At 39.0% G+C, this 24,204-nt stretch overlaps 2 protein-coding genes across 2 annotated transcripts; both read left to right on the top strand.

The window, feature by feature from the left end:
• Nucleotides 1–5,759: 5,759 nt before the first annotated feature.
• lix1l (limb and CNS expressed 1 like) lies at nt 5,760–15,904 on the top strand. The gene is made up of 6 exons (XM_044053244.1): nt 5,760–6,323; nt 9,173–9,336; nt 10,385–10,525; nt 13,233–13,328; nt 13,678–13,755; nt 15,075–15,904. The coding sequence occupies exons 1-6, from the start codon at nt 5,984–5,986 to the stop codon at nt 15,324–15,326; spliced, it is 1,071 nt and encodes a 356-aa protein (XP_043909179.1). The 5' UTR covers nt 5,760–5,983; the 3' UTR covers nt 15,327–15,904.
• A 2,596-nt stretch (nt 15,905–18,500) lies between these two features.
• sf3b4 (splicing factor 3b, subunit 4) lies at nt 18,501–23,381 on the top strand. The gene is made up of 6 exons (XM_044052052.1): nt 18,501–18,570; nt 19,944–20,072; nt 20,167–20,718; nt 21,156–21,317; nt 22,094–22,252; nt 23,044–23,381. Exons 1-6 carry the CDS (start codon nt 18,537–18,539, stop codon nt 23,214–23,216), a joined length of 1,209 nt encoding a protein of 402 aa, XP_043907987.1. The 5' UTR covers nt 18,501–18,536; the 3' UTR covers nt 23,217–23,381.
• Nucleotides 23,382–24,204: the final 823 nt, after the last annotated feature.

Raw genomic sequence — 24,204 nt, 5'->3', positions numbered from 1 at the left:
TGTCACTGTTGCGACAGTGAGGCCAAACATGTTGGATGTCGCAAGTACAGATAAGATAAATGACAGTGTCGCCTGTTTGTTTTTGTTGTTCAGTTGTTTAGTAGTTTGCTCAGTCATCTTTATTGTGTTTAGTTTGGAACAGTAGAAGTGCTTTACAATTTTCTTTCACCACGTTGCCTGTTTATGACACACAGAACATTGTTTATTTAAATGTTTGTTTATTAACGGCCTGTAAATAAAGTTAATCATTACTATTGCTCAAAAAACTTGTTCATAAAAAATGAAGCTATATTCATTTATTTTATTATTGTTTTATTATCAGTCCTTTCCATACATATCAAATATTAATACATTTTTTAACCCTTAAAAGGTTTTTGTCTTGATGCACCTTCCATTGTATGGTCTAAAAAACACAATAAATTAATTATCACACAAACTGGATTATTCTTATATATATAATATATATGTGAAAAGATATAACATATTTCATAAAATGTTCAGGTTAACACACCTAGAGCACCGAAATAACCATAATTTTCAGTCCTCATCATACATATCAAACATTTAACCCTTAAATTGCCATGTTCTTCTTGTGATGCATCAAAAAGAGTGATTTGAACAGATTTCAATGAGGAAATTTTTTGTGCGTAAGTCTGTTAGTGTGAGTATTTTTAGTTAATGTTGATTACAATAGACTAAAAATAAACAAACCTGGCATAAATGTTTAACAATATGCACGAAAAAAGGATAAAATATTCTAAAGATTAATAGGCAAAAACACAAAAATGTGTCTCTGTGTGTTTAAGGGTTAAAGACTGGGGGCTCTTTGCTGTTTTAGTTTTTGTTTTACTTCCTTTCCTTTGATCAATTTTGATTGTTTTGTTACTTTCAGTATCTAATTCTTTAGAAATGTCTCACTGAGCTGCTCTTTGGTTTGGTGAGAACGATCATGAATTACTCTGAACCATGTGGATGCAAACCTTCTACCTTTGATTTATAGCCCGCAGCGTGCCATTGCTACTTGTTTATCTTTATGGTCGTCATAAAGTCACTATTCTCAACTTGACTCCTCTCTTAGGTCACTAACAGACAACTAAATATCGAAAACAAACACATATAGATTAAAAAAAAAATAAGAAGAATAAGAATAAGAATAATTGTATGATTCTCTCTACATCCAGATAGAAAACCACTGATGTTTTGACTGTGAAGGTTTGATTAAAACCAGATGTGGGAGACTATTCTTTGTGTCTTGAGACTGTTCACTGTTGTCTGGACTCATGTGATGGAAAACACTCAAAGTCCTCCCTCTAAAACTGCTCAATTCTACTATCAAGACATGTGTTGAAGCAGTAACCAGTACAAACTGCCCAATATAGCTCAACATAGTTATATTAAAAAGGGCAAAACGAAAACCTGAGAGGAGCCAAATGTAAGTTCTGTTTCATGTCAGATTTGAAAAAGCAACTTCCCTGACGTTCTGAGAGTAAAACTCCCCCACAAACCTATTTATCACAGTGAAGATTTACGAGGCTCAGAGTTGGTTTAGTCACTGAAGACCCGTGATCAGAACTGTTTTTCTACAAATGTGAAACTTTTAGGTTAAAACAGAAAGAATAGAAAAAGATAATCATGACATTTCTTTTACAGCAGAATCAGCAGAATCCACAAATGGTGTCTAAAGAAAAATGTGCTTTGTCTACACTATTACCTCTGACATGGTTTTATGTTCTGTTGCTACCATGGCTTATCATTTGATTGGTATTCTTATCAGTTTTCTGTTGACATAAGGAAATAGTTTCAACTACATTCAAAGGTCCAGTGTGTAAAATTAGGTGACATCTAATGGTGACACTCCAGATTGTAACAAATGAAGGACAAAATACCAAAATAAAGCTTATCGCTTATACATTACCAAAATAAAAATACTTATACTAATAATCCTACCTGAATCTGACTAAGCAAAGAGTGAGAAGGAATTTGAGTCGTGCTCATAGTAAATACTGTAAATGTTAACAGTCAACAGCGCATTATTAGCACTTATGTGACATTTACAGCTACTGACAAATGTAGTAGAATTAAAAGTTTTTAATTATGGATATTAAGTAATAATTAGTCAGAAACATTGTTCCATAGTAACACTTTTCTTTTGTCAAAGTCAAATATTTTACAGGTTTGTTCATAATATTAAGTGACATTAGTAGATTGATTGAATTTATAATGGCTGCTAGTTACTACAACAACAACAACAACAACAACAATAATAATAATAATTAAATAAACGATACGTGCTAGTAAGTATGATCAAATATTTAGTTAATAGCCATGTGCATGTTGAAGTTGGGTCCATCTGGATTCTCACTTATTGTTACTTATAACTTATTAATGCATATTTGTGAAACATATCTTTAATAAATGTGTGATTCGCAATGATTCACTCATGTGAGATTTTGGAATGTCGTAGATTGAGAATGTTTTATGTTTAGAATAAGGAGGTGCCGTCCTGTCCCAACTTTGGGATAAGATGAACCCTGAGTGTCTGCACTTATCCTGATGTGACTTATGTTGACGTCAGCTCTTATCGTTTCCTCTGTGTTATAAAGTTAAACTGTAGTACAGTAGACGGGATTTTCCTTTTGTTATTCATGAATTATTTCTATAGTGTGTAAGTATAGCCTGACAACTAGTGTGAAAACAGCAATACAAATATGAGTTGTTACTTTTAATCTTAGGAGAATTCAGTTTAGTTCTTATTATTTTAAATACACTACAAGGGCAACACACAGCCAAGAGGAAAGGGAACTTGGTATGAAACCAAAGGGCTGCTGGTGCGAGTCCCAGGCCAAGGCTGGATCATTGTTAATTGGACACTCTAAGGCCACATCCACACGGAAACGGCACAACATGTAAATGATCTTTATGATATTTGCTGTTTTGACAAAGTTTCCCATAAACACCGAATCGTTTTAGGAAAAATGTCTCCATCCACATGGAACCCTGCAAAACCATGTAGTACATATGCCAGGCCTGTAAGTGGCGCCGAGTCAGAGGATAGAGAGGGAAATAAAGAAAAAGAAAATAAAAGTCATCATGATGCAAACAGACCAAACAAGTGTTGACAACTTTGTGACAAATCTAGCAAGTTGCAACTTTCTGACTTAATCCTAACTACTTACTGAGGAGGAAATAGTCATTTACTAGTTAGTTCTGCATTTACTAACCCCAGCCACAAGGGGGCATCATTCACTGAACTCCTAGTGCCTGTTCCAAGCTTGGATTAAAGGCAGGGTTGGAGATCCTGGAAAAACAGTTTGAACAGGCTACATTTTGCATTTCAAAGGTCCAAGCCCCTTTCTTCAGACTTCCCTCTGAAGCTACAGATTCATGAGCATTACTTTTCGGAGATGCCAACTTTTTTGGTTACTTGATGCCGAAAAAACAACAAATACTCTCAAAAGAGCTCAAAGACATAAAGTTAACCCACTGGTCCAGTGGAAACAGAGACACCATGTCATCACTTTGCAGCCCTTTCTGGGCTATTTGTCAAACGCAGCACCAATTCATCTGTTCTGGCCGTTCAATAAGACTGGATGGTGTTTTTTACCGGCCTGTCCGTTCCACAGGTGGCTAATGTATTAATTACTTGGTTACAATTGTGGTGTGGTGGGAGGATTTTAAGCAATACAGAAAATGATCTCCCACCAGCGTCACGTCAGGAAGGGCATTCGGTGTAATAATCTCTGCCAAATCAAATATTTGGATAATCTGCTGTGGCAACCGCTAGAGCGGGAGAAGCCCACACTGTGAGTGACAGGCCTAAACTCTGCAAGCTTACATACACTCCGCATTACAAAACAAAAGGAAAATCAATTCATGGTCCAAATGTCAAAGGAAAGGAACATAAACCAGTGAAGCTGTAATACTCACTGGTTTAAATACAGTGTCATGAGATGAGAGCAGATGAGAACATGCCCTCCAGTGATCCAAAAGCTCCATTACACTTTTGATCTATGACTTTGTTTATTCTCATTTCTGTGTGCGTGCACTCTCATAAACAATGACAATAGGACGCTTCTTTACACTTTTTTTTTGAGTGGTTATTGTAAGATTATCAGCCTCACACTTCACTGTACAACATTGCTTTTATTGGATCCAGATGTACGACGACCAAACCACTGTTTTACTGCAGATGCAGCTTTAGGTTTAATGAAATGCTCCCTTGTTCCTCCTCTGAACTTCCTTGGCCTCGGTCCAGACCACAGAAAGAATGAAAAATTACACAAGGCCCAGCAAGTCATAAAACCCTCTTAGGAAGCGCAAGAGGAGGTCCCATTTCCTCTTCCAATATTTGTTTTGTACAAAGACGGTGGTCTACAGAGTGACTTCAACCCCAGTGTCTTCTCACTGTCACAGTGTGTGCGCTTATTTCAGAGCAGTCACATCTTTTCCATCCTCTGTCTCATGGAGTAAAAACTGGCTTATTCTGCCTCACAGTTGTAATCACATGCCTGAGGCTGCAGAGCTGGAGCTGTGAGCCCACACTGTAGTTGTTCTCTGCTGGTGCCACAGGAGAACACAGGAGGGAGAACACAGGAGGCTCACATTTCTTGGCTTGATATTTCTCTGACTCCCCCACTGTTGCCTTCAAGCGCTGCACAGAACGCAGGAAATATGAAATAACTCGAGTGGAAGGGATCCCCATAACTAACAAGTGGTGAATATGTAACTTTCTACAGCAGATTTGACATGTGGGTATTTATCGCGTTAAAGAAAATACCTTCATGCATTAAATGTACGGTAAGATTTTAACAATTAGGGCTGAAACAATTACTCGATTAGTTGATTTACTAAACTATTTTGATAATAAAAAAAAATCTGACTTTTTAACTCCTTAATTGTGGATATTTTCTGGTTTCTTTGCTCCATTTGAAGAAGATATGACTAAAACTTAGTCATTCTGGTTTGTGGAAGAAAACAAGACATTTAAGAACATCATAATTTACAAGTTTGACAAACGCTGATCAACATTTTTCAACATTTTCTGACATTTCATGAACCAAATTACCTGATTAATTGAGAAAATAATTGACAGATTAATCGATTATGAAAATAACAGCCCTATTGACTTTTGAAGCTGAAGTACATAACTTAATATAATAAAAATAAACAAATGTCCTATCATTAATCCTGTGCTGTAAGTGCAGCTGCATCATATTCACTGATATCATATGTGTGATATGGAGATTGCACGGTTTTTTACCGTTAAACAAGGCATTTTTGTTGTTGAATGTTTTGCAAAGGTAGACAAAAGGACAGAACATGACTGTAATGATGTCAGTGTTGGAAACAATATATACACAACTACATACAAACACACAAACCCATTCTGATATACTGTATATATTGTTAGTATATATTGTTATATTGTTAATATGATTGTTAGCTATTGCCTTGAACATTAAGCAATATTTGTTTATGATAATTATATCTAAGGTAATATGATTAATGTGTGTACGTACATATACATATATACACACACAATCATTTTTATCATTTTTATTTCAGTTGTCTATCTATCTATCTATCTATCTATCTATCTATCTATCTATCTATCTATCTATCTATCTATCTATCTACTTCTTCAAAGCTTGGTTTATGAACTATTCTCTCCTTGTTTGTCTCTTCTAAAGTGAGGAGCTGTAGAAAACGAGCGGTCCTTGAAGGCATCACGTGAGTGACAGTGCCGCAGTCTAATCCACGCGCAGTCACAGTGAGGATGAGGATGATGATACAAACTGTAAGCACCAGTGAAATGTGTCGAGGCAACATCAGCTTTAAGTTCGTCTTGTGGCAGTGATTGACAAAAAGCCCGTGAACACACGGTTCATCCAGCTCCACGTACTGAGTCTCAGCCTCAAACCGTCCCCTTGATCGGTTCCCATTTTCGTCCAGACCGGGACTTCGCAGACGTTACGTCGGGACAATGGAATCTAACCTGATCCCGGACAGTGTCCGCCCTCAGCGGCTGCAGCCAGGTATTGGATTCGGCTCAGGACCGACTGGTACCCTGCGCTCCTCTCTCCGGCCCGGGGTCACGGTGCCCATCGCGCCGCTGCTGCCCTCTCCGGCCTCGCTGTCCGCTTGTTCGGGGCCTCCACCGCCGCCGCCTCCGCTGCAGCTCCACAGCCTGTACGGCGGTATCGGAGCCGGGCTGGGGCCGGGGGGTGCCGGCCACTGTAACCCGGGGAACCCGGCGGTGCTGAAGGAGGCTGTGGAGGCTGTGGTTCGCAGCTTCGCCAAACACACTCAAGGTTACGGCCGAGGTAACGTTCAGTGGTGATAATGTTCCGTTAAAAGTGCAAATAATATCGAGTTTATAGAGAATAATGGGATAAATGTTTCAGTGTTAAATCGGCGAGGAGGAGGCGGTTAGAACAGAGACTTAGACATGGAGTAACAACACCACAGAAATCATCTCATACTCACTGTAACATGTACTATAATATTATTTATCTGATAAAATACCACTATTATGTTCATATTATTATTAAATATTGTTTAATTTTGACAGGGATCACCTATACAATAACATTTTAACACCGAATTATATGGTGTTAGTGAAGTATTTAAGTGTTATTTTAGCACTGAAAATGTTCAGTATAATACTAGTTAATACAATTATTGTTAAAATAACACCTTTTCTAAGCCATGCCATTCCTTGGTGTAATTAACTCATTTAATATTAACATAACACATAATTCCAATTAGGAACAAATACATGAAATTGAATACTTTCTTCTTTGTTAAAGTAACAGTAAAAGACCAATTATTGTTAGGAGGAACTCTTTTAATGCCACTTTAACACTACAGTGTTAAATCACAACGTGGTTATCATTGACCTTATTAAAGGATTAACTTCCTCAGCTCTGAAAGCTTCAGCCACAAACAATAAACTATTACTACAAGTAAATCGAACTCATGTCGTTTTATATTAACACCGTTAATGGTATTATTAAGCTGAACCTCACAACTAAAGGAAGATGTGAGTGTAAAGCTGTTTGTAAAATCAGGCAATAAACTCTTTTTCATTCAAATAATTAAAGCATCATTTTTGATCTGAGCAGAATATTTCTAAGTGCCACATGTGGATTGAATTCTTCAATAATAATAATAATACAATATAGTGTAATAAAATATACACAAATGCACAAAGTGACAACAGCCGTCACATTTAATAAATGTGATTGAAAGCGATGATAATGAAAACCTAATGTTCATAGTTTACTCATCTCTTCAACGCTGCGTTTATTTACTGACACAGAACAGATTTGGCTGCAGACTTAAAGACACATTAGCCCCAAACGTTGCATTAATGTTGGCACTTGGCAGGTGTTCACGTCTTTTGCTAATAGGATTTATCTCCAAAAGATTGTCCCACTGTGCTCTGACTAACAGCCTTCTTTTCTTCCTCCATCCCATTTAGGCTACTTAACACCGTCATCATTGGCAGCGGCTTTGAGAGTGGGATATATATTTTTTATTTTAATGTTGCTGCAGTTTTGTGAAAGACCTGTGGGAGAGAAACAGGTCGTTAGGCAAATTAGCATTTTGGATACATGTTCCCACATTATGATATAATTTGGCTTGTGATATAATCACGATTATCCAATTACCGGGGATTTCACAGACATTCATTCTTTACCAAAACAAACACAATAATGAAAGCAGCTCTTTCTGTGTTAGGAAAGACGTGTCAGTGAGGCAGTCTACTTTTACATTAGTCTAATATTTGAGAGGTATGTGCATTATTTATGTCTAAAAATGATCAAAACATTGTGAAATCAGTTGTGCCAAGTTTTCTTCACCACACTTCAGTTGTGCACAAACGCCTGAGACCCTATCAGGGCAATTGTCAGTGCATATAATACATCACCCTCCGATATCTGTCAGTATTTCCTGACTCTTTGTTTCTTCAGCTTTGAGGAAATGCTTAAAACGTGACAAAAATAGACATAAACTCTTATCACAGTCCTGGAATATTAATGCCCCTAAAAACAACTCGTCAGGATCAGAATTCGGTTTCTGTTTTAAGAAAATCATCCAATGGCTCGTTATACATGTGGCGCCACCGAGAACAAGATAAAAAAAGCTAAAAATGAATATGTCATATTGTGGATTTGTGTCAAAACAACAACAAAGACGGTCATAAATTTAAAGCTGTAGTGCGTAACTTGTGAATATAAACACATGTCTGTTACATCCAAACCATTGTCAATATGAGTTCACGTAATGCTTATGAAGCCTATTAGCTCCACATGTGTTTGTCAGTGTAGCGGTGTTTAGCTCTTGTGCTGCACACAGGAAGTGAATGTTTATTTGCTAAGACAACATTGCAGTAGTAAAGCGAGGCTGCAGACAGAAACACAAGGAAGTTTCAGACAGGATCGCCACCCATCCCTGCACTGCTGGTGTACACGCACAAGCGCTCCCTTAGTAAGGTCTTTTTAGATGAATGGAAGAAGCAGCCATATAATGTTACATTGTTTCTGTTCATGAAGACGGAGGCAGAATAATAACAATAACAACATCACCACTAGTTACGCACTGTGGCTTTAACATATAAAGTTCACATCACTTCAGCACAGTAAGAGCAATGACGGAGGGAGACACAGTTTGTCTGTGTCTGCATCAAACGGGGAAGAGCAGAAGAGCCCTGGGTGAAGCTGGTTGCATTCATGTGTCCCTGCAGACCCCAAACCCAAATCATTATTTATGACTCAGCTGCAAATCAGGCTGCTTGTCTTTGTTGTTGTTTCGTCTTTTGAAGACGAGACTGTAACTTGTGCCTGTGAGCACATAAAGTGTCGTGTCGTGGGTGTGTTTCTTTAAGTGAGCAGCTCTTCTGACTGAGGTGATGCAGTATTTCCTTTTGGCAGCCACATAAATATTTTCAGGAAAATCCCCTGGCATCCTTTAAATGACCTCCCCCACCCCCCTCACCCCGTACTTGTGTTTCAGAGAGGATGTTGCAGAGCACAGCCGGAGACTGACGGCACTCTAAATGTTCACAAAAGTGCATTTAGCTTTCATCACACTAATATCTCCTTTGTGTAAACAGGCTTAATGAGAACTTATTGCAATGTGACAACGTGTTTACATCTCCTCCCTCCAGTAAACGTGGTGGAAGCTCTGCAGGAGTTTTGGCAGATGAAGCTGACCAGAGGGGCCGACCTGCGTAACGGAGCTTTAGTTGTTTATGAAATGGTCCCGTCCAACAGCCCGCCGTATGTTTGCTATGTTAGTCTTCCAGGAGGCAGCTGCTTCGGAAGTTTCCAGGTACATTATCTGCACAGTTTTTGTTGAAACTCTTGTGTCGCTTTTCCTTTATACAGTTCCAGCACTACTCGGCTCTACTTTGGGATCAGGCATGTCGTTTTCCATTACTATAGTAACTCCTCAAAGTGGGCGGGGTGGTCATATGGAATTAGATTTGTGTAAATATTTTCAAACGAAAAAATATTGTATTTTATTTGAAAATACACTTATATAATATAATAATACAATATTTTGAATGATTAAATCGATATTTCATTAGCTTCTTAAAAAGGTGCTTCGTGAAAAGTGTTGTTTGAAAATATTGACACAAATCTAATACCATAGGTCGTCATAGCACATCTTTGCAAGACTAGTGATGAGCAAAGCAGTTTTTTCCGGTGTAACTGAATCATTAGAATCAGTTGATTAAAAAAAAACGAGTTCAGTACTTCCTGCATGACCGGAGCACAGACTCCATTTGACACTGAACTGAAATACGACTGAACGTGGTCGTGATTCGGTTCACAATCGCCGGCTTTCAGCAGTGCTGTCTCTAAATACTCCTCCCTTAAATATTCAGATTTTAGACATTTCCTTTGCTAAATGTTGGAGATTAACGCTCATCTTTTTAACTGATCTGCTTTTCGGCATTGTTCGATTTGATTCTCGTGTTGGACGTCACACTCATGACTCTTCCAGTGACGACACTCTCTGACCAATCAGTGTCATTCAGTCTGTCAATGTCACATTTTAGTATCGGCTCAGCTCGCTTGGAACCTCGTCAGGGCAGGTACTAAAAAAAGCACCAGGTACCAGGAAATGGTAAAAAAAACAAGTAGAGCCGAGTCGTGCTCGAACTGTATAATGAAAAAGTGCCATTAATACTGCACCACTGACATAAACAAGCTTACAAAACATCAATAATGCTGCAGCTGTATCATGCCAAATACCAAACACCAGACCAGCAAACAGTAAATAAAGACATGGACTGTTGCTAACTCCACATAAACTCCGGCTGTCCTCAGCCTTCATCATGTAAACCTGTAGATCTGCTTGTGTGCTTTGACAGTTCTGTCCCACCAAGGCGGAGGCGAGACGCAGCGCTGCCAAGATCGCCCTCATGAACTCTGTTTTCAATGAACACCCCTCTCGCCGCATCACGGACGACTTCATCGAGAAGAGCGTGAGCGAGGCGCTGGCCTCCTTCAACGTGAGTAAAGGAGAAATACCTGAAAGTTGTGAGTTTAATTCCGATTGTCTCTGAGGTTCAAGGGTATTCTCAGACGGCACATGTGACCGGAGCCGTGACATAAGTCTGTTGTGCATAAAGTAACGCTGGTCCTTACCAAAAAGTTTGCGAACATTAACATGTACAGTTCTATTATGTTAAATAGAAGTGACTTGTATTTGGACTTGGCTCCTGTTTGGTTCCATTGAAAACAGATGGAGTGAATTTTCCAATGAAGAACAGTTAGAAAAGTAATGAAAGTTAAATATTCAGGATATGGCACAGGGTCACTGGCACGCTGCCACACAGGGGTCCCTGAGAACTTTCCAGATTCATTAATTACTCTGGTTTAAACCATGTAAGGTTAATAATTACTTTTTTTCCCCCTTTTTTAAATCCTACATCTGTATCCAGATCCCCACCAAAATCTAATTACTTCTTCCATAATCTACACCACATGGAAATGTCATGTCACCCAAACTTGTTTTTTAGACTTTTGCTGTTCACAAACAACTAAATAGTACAGCTTTCTTAATAAAAAAGGTGTCAGAGTACAACGATTAGTAAATTAATTCTGTAATCTGAAATGGTTACTAGATTACTTTCTACTAAAACAATGTACAGTGAGATTATTCCAGGGGAAATACACAAGGGATTCCTGGAATATCTATGATATTGTGATACGTTGAGAGTGTGCGGTGCATTTTTTTTGCTCAGAAAACCTTTTAGTGTGTCTTTCTCATCGTAGATCAGAAGAATAGTGTGAATCTAGGTAGAGCTGAAAGAAGTATTGGATTATAAATCAGTTACAAAGTGAATCATCAACTTTTTTGATAATCGATTAATCACTTTTCAACATTTTTTTATGTTTTAACGATTACTCCATGAATCGAGAAACGTATCAGTTATGAAAGTAATCAATACATGATAAGAATGGATTCTCCATAAACGATAATCCCCTAGAATATTTTTCATCTTTAAAGTTGTCTCTGGGGGAGACAAAACTGAGAATCTAATCATCATAAAACATTTTGTTGTGCTTATCTCATATCAATACATGTAGGTCAGAAGAATCGTGTGAATCTAGGACTGCCATCTGACATTGATTCATCAAATCCTTAGATGATCCTTTTTCAATTTCCCTTAATTGGTCCAAAGAAAATATTACTTTGTCACTGTCTGTACGTAAACACAGTGACCAGTAATACTCCTCCGTGTCAGTGGATGGCAGTAGGGAGCATACTTGTAGTCTGTGAGGCCTGTGTTATTAAGACAACAGAATTAATCCACGTGCTGATTTTCCGAGACTTTGATGTCGTGTTTGTCGCTCAGCAGGACAGTTAGGTTTGTTTGTGTCCTCCATTGCCACCAAAAAGCAACATAACATCACTGTGTTCTTCTTCTGTCGAGCGAAAGAGGGCATCAATGCAGGCCAAGCTGGGCTTGAACTTTGTAATTACTTCAAACTTTCTGATGCACTTCTAGGATGTATTTAGAATTGGACATTTTTAAGGTTAGAGTTTGAATCACCACGACTATACTGAAGTGTTGGAGTCATGTATGTAACTACTAACTCAAATTTGATTGCATTTGATGCACCAGCTCAGAGACATCACAATGCTCTATGTTTTGGAGCATTAGTGCTGTGATAATGTCTTCTATAACCAAGCAAAATTGGCATGGGAACTGGAATATATCTCGGATTGATACTAAATCCCATTTTTTCCAATCAGAAATCAAACGGAATTGAGTTCTTGTGAGTTGGAATCAAGTCAATTCAGGAAATCGGCAGCGATGACTGAGCTCTATGACCTATGACCTGTTATCAGTGTGCAGACATTAATGTTTTGACAGGAAACACAGTTTATGTTCTGACGACATAAACAATGGCTCTGTTCAATTCCTGTTTGTCTGCAGTGTGTGACAGTGAGCTGTCATGAACCCCTGAAACAAAGTGAGCTCAATGAAATTCAGCCGTTCTTCTTTTGTTAATGAACCAGACAGACCGCTTTACTGCTTGTTTTTAAAACTCACCTCTATTCCTTGTCTTTTTACACAGTGTTTTTACACACATGCTGCTTTGATGTTGCACATTTTATTGCTTTTTACACCTGCTCCTTGTTTTATTGATTTTTTTTGGTTTGTTACATGTTTTATTACCTTCTATTTATTTTAACATGGCTGTACAGCACTTTTGGCACACCATGTTTTTCATAAATAAATTACGATTGGATTGGATTTGGGTACACATGGTGGAATAGTGGTTATAGCTGTTGCCTTGCAGCAAAAAGACCCCTGTGTGTGTGTTGTTTGAATGCTTTAAAGTGCTTGTAGGTGTGAATGTGAGAGTGAACAGTTGTTCATCTCTGTGCGTTGGCTTTGTGGTGGACCGACTTTGACCTGTCTTTTCCCATATGTTGGCCATGTGACCCTCATGTGGAGGATAAAGCGCAGATGGGATGGATGTACACCTGTAATTTTCCTCCTGTGACCTGTCAAAGTGTCTGAAAATGGCCTTTAATTTGAATTTAGCGCTCATACTCAAGGAAAACGAAACAATAGGAGAAAAAATAATGAATCCAGTGGTGAAAAGACTTTGTAAACAGGTGGAGTTTTTAATTCATGATGTACTATAAGAGTAAAGAAACAGCAGCAAACTGTCACTAACTGCATATTTTCACACCAACAGGGAAACAGAGAGGAGGCCGACAATCCCAACACAGGAATCGGAGCGTTTCGCTTCATGCTTGAGTCCAACAAAGGGAAATCGATGCTGGAGTTTCAGGTGCATAAAATCAGGAATGTCTGTATCGTGTTAAGTGGCGCTTTATGCTTCACACGAGTGTAGTGCGGAAATAACAGCTGCAAGCTCCCGGCCCAGATGCTGCCCTAATATGTTTTGCATGTGGTGAGCTTCGATGTGTTCAAATGATACGAGAGAATTCAAATGTTTTTTAGATATTTGTAGCTTATTTTGAGTATTACGTAAGTTCATACACTCTGTAACTCTGTGCTTTCACTAACTGGACAGTAAAAAGGCTGAATGCAGCGCGCATGATTTAAATAAGTGAATTAGTAAATGAGGAGAGTTTAGTGTCAAATGTCTGCTGACCTGTCTGGCTTTGTGCGTTCAGGAACTGATGACCGTGTTTCAGCTGCTGCATTGGAACGGAAGCCTGAAAGCCATGAGAGAACGACAGTGTTCCCGACAGGTACTGTTTGTGACTCCGGCCCATTTCACAGCTGGATGCAATTATCCGAGTACAGTAGTGGTTTTCAGTGAGCTAATTATATGACAGCTCTTAACTGTTCCAGACAGATCCCAACATTTTGTTTTGCCCCTGTCATGACGAGAGCAAAAAAAGAGCAGTGGGAAACCTGAAAACAAGGAGACCAGAAATAAATTCTAACAAAGCTATCACAGGGATTACAGCTAGTTAAGCTGTATTTACGCTTTTCAAGATCTGCTCTGTACTCGAGAACAACAAATTACAAACAGTAAATAACTTTGCAGCTCGTTGTTTCACAAAGGCTGTAGGAAATTATCTTCTGGTTTTGGGCACAGAGAAACGCAGAGTTTCAGGTTACATTTTGCTTGATGCAGCGCTGGACTGTGTTAAAGGGAGACTTCAGATTTGTGAACGTTAAGTTGTATGACAACGTTGTTAAATCATTTCACGAGGGTTCAGTTTCGGGGATCTCGGCCTGGTTCGGAGCGGCGAAAAGTAGTTCTCGGAGAGAGTTTAGATCACGTAGCTAATGGGTTTTAAACCACAAACAAGTTTGAACAATAAAACTCACTGTCACCACAGTTAGGCACTATTTCCTGGCCAGTGCAGCCGCGCAAGTCACAAGTCGCGGCGTTTCAGCTGATTTAGTCAGAGAGAGCGAGAGAGTAAGGGAAATTAAACAAACATGTCCAACTAAGAAACTGATGATGAACCGTGTATACAACTGTATGTTCACAAATCTGAACTATTCCTTTAAGTGACAGTGATTTTCCAAAGTGACTGTGTTCATCACACTTAGCAGGACAGTCTCTCATAAAATACCGTCTGTGGGTTCGATGTTGTTGCAGGTTTTTTCACCTTTGACCTTTACACTCAGAGATTTCCCCCTGAATCTCTGAATCTCTGAATCTTACCATCATATTGTGTACTGTAAATGGTGCATGACCACAAAAAATGTAATGCAATCTTGTGAGTCTGGCAACAAAGTGATGAGCCACGACCCATCCTTACATGTGACACGGTCAGCTGTTGTCAGGTGACCTGTTATTTGTAGAAACGTCCATTACTTGTGTCACTTTTGAATCTTACAAGCTGTTAAGTTCTATTTTGCAAAAATGACTTCCAAAGTCCAAGTGATTAAAGAAATCACAGATTTGAGGTTTTATTGCAATTTCAGAAAGTGCCCAAACTTTTCTGGAAATGAGGTTTGTAAATACGAGACTTCGAATTCCTTCGCCGACATGTCAATAACAAAAACGGAAAGCAACAAAATCCTGAATCAACTCTGCTGCACTTTGCAGGAGGTGCTGGCTCACTATTCCCACCGGGCTCTGGATGACGACATGCGCACTCAGATGGCGGCCGACTGGGTGAACCGGGAGCAGAGCATAGCGAGCACCATATCGCAGGAGCTGGCCTCCACGGAGCGGGAGCTGGAGGACGCCAGGCTGGCGGGCAGAGAACTGCGCTTTTACAAAGAGAAGAAGGACATCCTGATGTTAGCGGTGGGCCAGCTCAGCGCAGTCAACGCTGCCACTCTGCCTTCACACTAAACCCCTGCGCGTACAATCGTCCACGCAGGATTCTCGGTAACAGTATTGAACTTTTCACAGAGATAAAGATGAGGCATCTGAGTTTTTTATTTTTGTATCTTGTGTATCTTATGCTTTTTTTTTATGTCGACCAGGTAATCAGCCCTTGATTTTACAGTTTGAACATCTGTCCATAAAAGAAAAACCCGTTGTTTCACGTTTATATCTGTTACCTCTATGTGCCTAGTGATTGCAGGAAAACAGTACTTTTTATAAAATACCTGTAAACGTGCTCGGTAACTCCTTTCCCCCCCACCACTTTACAACAAAACCTGCCTTTCATCATCGTGAATGTACAGGTCATGAGGTAAAATGACCAGACACGTATGAGGTAAAGATCATTCTTAAGTCAGACCGGTGCATTTATTTTATTTGGGTGGCTATATTTTAAATAGTTGAGGTAATAAACATGTAAAAAAAAAACTTGCTAAAGAGCGTGCAAACCAGAACACAAACCTTGTGTCCACTAATAAGCTGATTTATTTCTAAAACAGAACCACAGAAATGGCAAAAACAGCAATGAAAGGGATCAAATATCATCAGCACAACACAGTGAAGTTTTATGAAAATGTAACGTAAGAAAAACATTGCTCTGACAGCAGCTCAGGTTTCTGAAAAATCAGACGGCGACAACGTTTCTTTCTGTCTTCGAAAAGGCTTTTTTATCAAATACATTTATTTCTTATTTGTATTCTTGACGGCCATGACACTATCTGAATGTATATTCTCAGTGTGCTCTCAACTAACGGACCTGTACAACGACGATGTTTTAGCCTCTGGAACCGCTCTCGTTAGAATGTGTTTTGTCGTGTGCTTCATCTGGAGGAGAGGAAATAAATCTGGTGAGGGTCTCAGCTGAAACTATAAATAGCCGCAGTGGTGTAAGGCCAAAAAAAAGGCCAAAAAGAGAGAGAGAAAAAAAAAAGCTGTGGGATCTTCAGCAAAGATGAAGTTTCGCTTGATTCACAGTGTGTGAGTCATGTGTGACTCATTGTCGTCGATACAAAACAGCACTTGGTGGTTTTTGTTTATTAAAATGTTGGGAGAAGAGTTTGGTTCTCGGCGGCGCTGGTGGACGTCCATGAGTTCAAACCGTGTGTGTAACTCACACCTTCTCGTCACCTTTGACGTGTTTTTTTTTTTTATATATATATATACATATATATGTATAGAAGGACCTGATCTCTTTGAAAATGCGATATCCTTTTATTTGCCTGTGTGATGTATATCAAATGTGTTTTACGACATTATTAAAACGAAGGGCGTTTGAAAGGGTTGCTTTCTTTTAAAGACCCCGTTCAAAAGGGAGCGAGAGTTTAATTGATCGTGTGTGGAAACACGGGCAGCTGCTTATGCAAGTTAAACAGCGGGAGGGCTCGTGCTGCTGCTGCGCCCCTGTGTTGATCGTCAACAGACGAAACTGATTAGACAAAATTTACGGACATGGAGACTGCGGATAAAAAACAAAAGATGCAGGAATGTAGAATGATTAAAGCCAGACCAGTTTTTAAATTCTGTTGCTGTACTTCTTCTCTGCAATGGTTGTGCCTTGGTAAAATTGGTAACATGCATTTGTTGGGCTTTTTAAATTTCCTTTAATGGGGTCTTAAAAAGACGCTTCTTTTCGGTTTGACATGTAAAGGGGATAATCCAGCATATAGATTACATACAGTATTAACTGTTGCAATACCTTTAATATGTGATTACAAAGGGTTTATTACTACCTTTGGTATACGTTTATAACCGTTATATATTGTTGATTTGGTACTCGGCTTCATGTTTGAACGGTGACGGGTGAAGTGATAAAACACACACACTCGACCTCACAGCTCTGCAGCTTGAATACTGCCGCGATAATCTCACTTTTTACAGATCGAAGAATCGAAAACGGTTTTTGAGCGATTGGTTTGTCCCGTGAACCGATTTCAAGTCCAGCCTGAGAACAAACTGCACTGTCTGTGCCACAATTAATTCATGAGAAAATATGTGAGAGTATTCTAATGAGCTGGTGACATGAATGAGGCCGAAGTTCTTGAATTGTGCGTTTTTATGTATTTTTCCCTCTCATTTAGACGCTTATTTTGTGTTTGATCGTTTTTGTTTTTACCATAAGCCATCAGTGTCAGAGCTCTGTTCTTATAAATGCCTTTGGACCTTTCTTTTGTGATCTTTATCAATGAAGGCTTTTTATATATATATATAAAAAAAAGAAAAGTAAAAGAAAAAAGAACTGTATATTTTTGCTATCCATTTTATAAAAATAAAAGTGGGCTTTTCATGTTTTGGTTTTCATGCATGTTGTGTTGATTACGTTTTGTTTTTCTATGTTTCATATTTGATACAGTATTGTTTGAAGTGTTTCTGAAGACCTTTATTTTATGTATTTTCTATAAGCATTTTGTATTTCATGTTTATACCTTTAGTAGATTTATATGATGTAATAAATTGACTGATAAAATGTATTTTAGTGTCATGTCACTTGTTATGCTGCTTTTTGACTCTCAATTACAAAGCAGAATCTAAATAACAAAAAGATATCTTGATTTAATCAATACTTAATCTATAATTTTCAGTGTTAACAAAAGATATTTACAGCAAACAGCCTAGCACTTATACAATATCATTCTTCTTATCCATGAGAGCAACTTCAAACATAGAGTCTGAGTCATGTAAATGAACTCTCACCAGTTACACAAAGAACAAGGAGTCGTGCAGCAGATGGTGCAGCTCCCACTGCCTGATCTCAGCTTCATGAGTGGGATTCAGGTGGGATTACATGAGACATCCTACATCTCAGTGGAACTGGTCATTTCTATCATGTACAGTGTGAAAAGAGGATTATTGTTGCTTCAACGGGGGGTCACACTAAATCTGGATTTGTTTATTTTACAGTTTACTGCTATTAGCTTAGATTTAAAGGATAAACAATTCATAGTATTATACTAAAATTGTTATTTAATGTTCTATCAAAGCACCTGATTTGGGAAATATAATGTTTTATTTTATTTTATTTTATTTTATTTTATTTTATTTTATTTTATTTTATTTTATTTTATTTTATTTTATTTTATTTTATTTTATTTTATCTTTTACTATTTCCGCCTCCGGTACGCAGCGCAGGAAGAGGCGGGGCTTCAGTCCACAACGCTTGCCTTCCGTTGTTCATTCAACATGGCAGCGGGACCAATTTCAGAAAGAAACCAAGGTTAGTGCGTCATTTATATACACTTTTCATTTTTAAGTTGTAGTTATTCATACGATAACACGTAGGATACACTTCAAACTCCTCGCCCTGGCATGTTGAGTGTCGTAGGGAGACTAGTTATTCAACAGTTTGTGGTAAACCACGGCTCGATCACATGGAAATGGTCTGTCGTTGTTAGCCTAGCTCGCTAACGTTAACAATCATATCTTCTTATTTTAATTACACAGAACCACACAGAAGAAGTCAGATGATTGATTGATTTAGTGCAGGTGTTCATGTCGTTAGCACATAAAAAGAAAAACCCAGCTCATGGCGGCTATCAGTTAGCTTTGCAAGTTATCTTAACGAAGCTAACAGCTACTTCTTGCACATAATTGACTAAATAAAGTACAACACGTGTAACATTTTGTTTATAATATGAGTTAGGTGTTAGATTTTCCTCATTTTTCGTTTCATCAGCAAGTGTTTGAAAATCAAGGTTGTGGTTTTGTTAACTTTGTTTCTGTATTCAGGTTGTTTTCAAGTGATCAATGTGAAAATGTTAAACTTCTAGAAAATGTTTGCGAATCGGCACTGAATGTCAGGATTTGTTGATTGGTTATTCTGTTATTAGCCAAATATTCATAAATAATCAAAGCAATGTTTCTGCAGTTTTTAATTGTGATTTAAGATGTAGAAAATAAAAAAAAAAAACTTCATGACCTCATGTTAAACATAAATACTTGATATATTGATTAGTTTGGTCCGTAAAGTGTCAGAAAATGTTGATCAATTAAACCTAGAAATGATGATGTTCTCAAATATCTTGTTTTGGCCACAAACCAAAATTATTCAGTTTTAATGATTTCCATGTTATATGGAGCAAATGAACCAGAAAATATTCATATTTAACAAGCTCAAAAAACACAAAGCCTGTTATAGGACACACACTGATTAACAAAATAGTTGATTAAGTTCTAAGGCTAACACAAACTGTACAGATGATACAGATTTTTTTTAATTGTCTGGAAAGCAAGGCAAACATGAAACCTGAATCTAATCACTTTTAGGGTGAGTTTGAAATGCAATTCATATCACACATATTTCCACAAATGCCACTTATCGAGGTATGTAACACTCATTGTGCCCGAGGTGTCCTCTGTTTCTGAATTTGGCTTGATGGGGTGATTGTTTGGAGAGTGAGATGATGTACCTCTGTTTTCTAGCCATCCATGTTGCATGTTTGTGTATAATTAACAGTGCAGACAGTTTTAAAAGGGTGTGAAGCTCTGATTAGCCTGCAGTCTAAAAAAATGACTTGTATACCAATACCTTGGCCTGTGTTGGACATCAAACACGTTACCAAAACAAATCTATTCGTTCTTTTTTTCCAGACGCCACTGTGTATGTTGGCGGCTTGGATGAGAAAGTATCAGAGCCGCTACTATGGGAGCTTTTCCTGCAGGCTGGACCTGTGGTCAACACACACATGCCCAAAGACAGGGTCACAGGCCAACATCAGGGTGAGTAGATAAGCCAACCCGACATTAACATTTTCTTAAATATTCTCAAGCATAGCTGACAATCATGGAGCTGACCCTTTTCCTTCCTCCCCAGGCTATGGTTTTGTGGAGTTCCTCAGTGAAGAGGATGCTGACTATGCCATCAAAATCATGAATATGATTAAGCTGTATGGCAAACCAATTCGAGTCAATAAAGCCTCAGCCCACAACAAAAACTTGGACGTGGGAGCAAACATCTTCATCGGTAACCTGGATCCAGAGATTGATGAGAAACTGCTCTACGACACGTTCAGTGCTTTTGGCGTTATCCTCCAGACGCCAAAGATCATGCGAGATCCAGACACGGGCAATTCCAAGGGTTATGCATTCATCAATTTTGCCAGCTTTGACGCGTCAGATGCTGCCATTGAGGCCATGAACGGCCAGTACCTCTGCAACAGGCCCATCACTGTGTCATATGCCTTCAAGAAGGATTCTAAAGGGGAGCGACACGGCTCGGCTGCGGAGCGACTCCTCGCTGCACAAAACCCTCTTTCCCAGGCAGACAGGCCTCACCAGCTGTTTGCAGATGCTCCGCCAGCATTGACAGCAGCAACACCAGTCCTGACCTCAATGGGAGCTGGGATGTCCATGCATGGAATGGCAGGTAATGAAAACCAGTGTTTCAACAGGGCAGAAGTTAGTGTCAATGATGTGTTATGACTCGCTCAATTTCACTTGCAGTGATTTTGCCCACATTAGAATTTTGGTGGGGAAAAAGTTGCTACCTCATGATGTCAGTTCACATGTACATTGAGCAGATTATGTAGTGAAATGTAATGGTGTAATTGAATGCCATAGTACGTCTAAAATAATGAGGTGTAAAACCATCTTTGTAGGCTGTGTGTCTTTGAAAGTCACATTCCTCCTGTTCATAATTTGCTCTTAAATATAAATGTTGATGCTGCTCTTACAACATCTCACAAATGTAGTTACTTATTTATCAGACGACGAGTTTGACATGGTTGTACATTGGTGGAAAATGAAATGAAAATGAAATTCATACATTTGCTTAAACTGTAATTGCAACTTGTCTCTGTGCAGGTATGCCACCTCCTTCTGGTTTCCCTCCTGTTCCTCCTCCGGGGTCAATGCCTCCATCAATGCCCCCATCTATGTCCATGCCGCCAAATGCCGGGGGCCCACAGGGTGGTGGTGGACCTCCACCTGGACCACCGCCCTTCCCTCCTGGCAGCATGCATCCAGGTAATCACCTCTTGATGCTAAAATATATACAGATGAAGCTATAACCTGTGCAACACAGCCAAGTGTCCTCTGTTTTACTGTAATGGATGTGGGCGTACTCAAAATTAGGGACAAGGGGAGTGAACTGGTCGGTTAGATGTTTGTAATACACATACACATACTGTCTGATATAAAAGGCAAGAAATTATGTAAGTGATTAAAGCACTAAGCACTTAAGATGTGATGTGTATTTAAATCATCAATCAATGTCATATTTAATATGAAAAGTCAACTTGTGGAAAATAGTGTTTACCACGAATCACTGTCATTATTCCTCTGTATTATTATTTAACTGTAGATACATTTTCATGGCTTGATCTTGACGTCACCCGTAAGAGTCTGAATTTGAAGCCCCCAGATTTGGCCGGCACCGTGTTGACATTTTTTTTAAACATGGGATCAATGACATCATATGTACTAAGGCTCCTATTGGGTGATACTAGCTGTCAATCACACTGGTATCCACTCATGTGCCATACTTTAATGTCATTTTTTCCCTGTAAATTGTGACGTCATTTACATTATTGAGAAAACAATATGACTGGGACAATTAACTTCTCGGGAAATTATTTGCTGACATTATAAAAAAAAGTGAGATACACTCCCATGCAAATGAGTTGTATTTACAACCATCAAAGTCGCCCCCCTGTTGGCTGTTGAATACATTCTTGCTTCCCTGTTGGTAGACGTGGATGACTAAGTCTATGCTCATACACTTCATTACCTCTGTGACACAGGTATGCCTCAGATGCCCATGCCTCCTCCTGCTCCTCCTGGCATGGTTCCTCCTCCTCCTGCTCCCCCGGGATCAAATCAGCCACGGGCACCACTGCCCCCCGGCATGCCTCCACCCCCACCTATGGGCATGCCACCCAGAGCACCATATGGACACATGGGTGAGTACTGCGGCACTTGTTGTTTATTAAAAGCCTCTCCATCCGTCTTCATATTAAGGAGGAAAACACATTTTCTTTCAGGACTGAGTGTCAATAATTGTTCTTCTTTGTGGCTATATTATACAGCAGAATAGATTTAATGATTTGTTGTATTGACACATACCCACATTGCCATGACTACCATGACCCTCTGACACTCAAAAATTCTGCTTATAATCTATCGTATAGAGTGAGTATTGTGACTGTTGAATGTGGAGCGAGCAATTGACCAGAAGCAGTTTTCTCCTTATTAGTGTATATAAAAATGGACGTGTCTTCTGGTTTGAAAGTGAAGCCTATGAAGGAGCGGTTAGCCACAAAAATCTCTTATTTGAAATGGAATGTATTGGAAAATGAGATTCTACACCTGACTTGGTTTATAACACCAGTAAACATCTGGAAAATAGACATAGCGTGGATACCGTTCAGCATTGTTCAGTTTGATTCTTGTGTCAGACGTCGCGCTCATGACTCTTCCTGTGATGACACTCTGACCAGTGGCCGGCAGTCTCTCGACGTCACATTTTAGTGTCAGCTTAGCTTGCTTGGAACCTCACCAGTACAGGTACCAAAAAAACACCAGGCACCAGGTGCTATCACTAATGGAAAAGCAAAATAAACCTGAGTCGAGCTGAGCCGTGCTAGAACTGTATAATGGAGAAGCATCATCATGATTATAAAATGAAGGATAATAACCACATCCTATCATAAAGAAAAGAGCGGAAAAGAAAAGCTGTCTTTGTTTCTCCCAGGTCCGCCTGTTCCTCCAGGTATGAGAGGCCCACCTCCTCCCATGCCTCCACCTGGCTATGGAGCCGGCCCCCCTCGTCCACCTCCTTTTGGTCTTCAGAGAGGACCTCCAATGCCACCAAGGCCCCCTGGTGCTCCACCACGTGTCCCTATGCGAGCACCAATGCCACCGTAATCCATCTCAGACTGCAGAAATTTGCTTCACATCTTACTTTTTTTAAAAACCCCATTGTTAGATTTACTCAAATTTGTTATCGTGAGACTAATTTAACCATCTCTTTGTATTTTTTTTGGTCACTGTACAGATGAAAGACTTGATTAATAAAGTTTTTAGTACAAACCGAGGATGTAATTCTTCTCACCATTGAAGAGGCACCTGACACCTCTCATGTTCCTAGCTGTTTGAGGTTTATTTTATTTTGGTCTCCTTTCTGTGGAGAATGATGCTCTTCTCTTTATTGTTTTAGGTGTGGAATCATGCAACTCCTTTGTGCTGGAAATTGAGTTGTAATTTTTCCTTGAAAACTTTGTCCTAGTTGCCAAGAGAATAATATAGTGAAAGTTAGGCCTGTAATCACTCATGATGAAGTTTTTCTATCAGCATTATGCGCTGTGTTTTAATATCATCATGAACATTTCAAGCCAAATAGCTCTAGATATTTCCCTTTTTTATTTCTGTAGAGCTGCAGAGAAATGTTCTCGTTGGTCAGGATCCTAGTGATAGATTCCCGAATAGAATTATGCAGTATATACATTATTTTATAGGTTACTGTGCTACTGCTGTTTTGATCAATTAAAAGCAACATAGTTTGATCAGATTTAAAGTCAAACCTGTTATGTGCATTATGTAGATCAGATGCAACATTCAAAAATGAATTATATTATTATTATTAATTACATTAAGCCAACATAATGACTGAAAATTAGCATGTTAAAGGTACAGTGTGTAAGATTTAGCAACAGTTATTGGTGAAGTTGTATGTTACAGCTTCTCTTCTAACTGTGTAGCCTTCAGTTAGCATCAAACTGAAAAGATAAAGATAGATTAAGTTTGTCCATCGTGGGCTACTGTAAGAAACACAGTGACCCGAAATGGCTGCCTCTGTAGAGCTGACCCAGCTCCTGATAGAAATAAAAAAATCCTCATTCTCAGCTAATGAAGA

The sequence above is a fragment of the Solea senegalensis genome, linkage group LG20, assembly GCF_019176455.1.
Source record: "Solea senegalensis isolate Sse05_10M linkage group LG20, IFAPA_SoseM_1, whole genome shotgun sequence".
Lineage (NCBI taxonomy): Eukaryota > Metazoa > Chordata > Actinopteri > Pleuronectiformes > Soleidae > Solea > Solea senegalensis.
The sequence above is the reverse complement of the archived record's forward strand: the minus strand, read 5'-3'. Positions and strand labels throughout refer to the sequence as shown.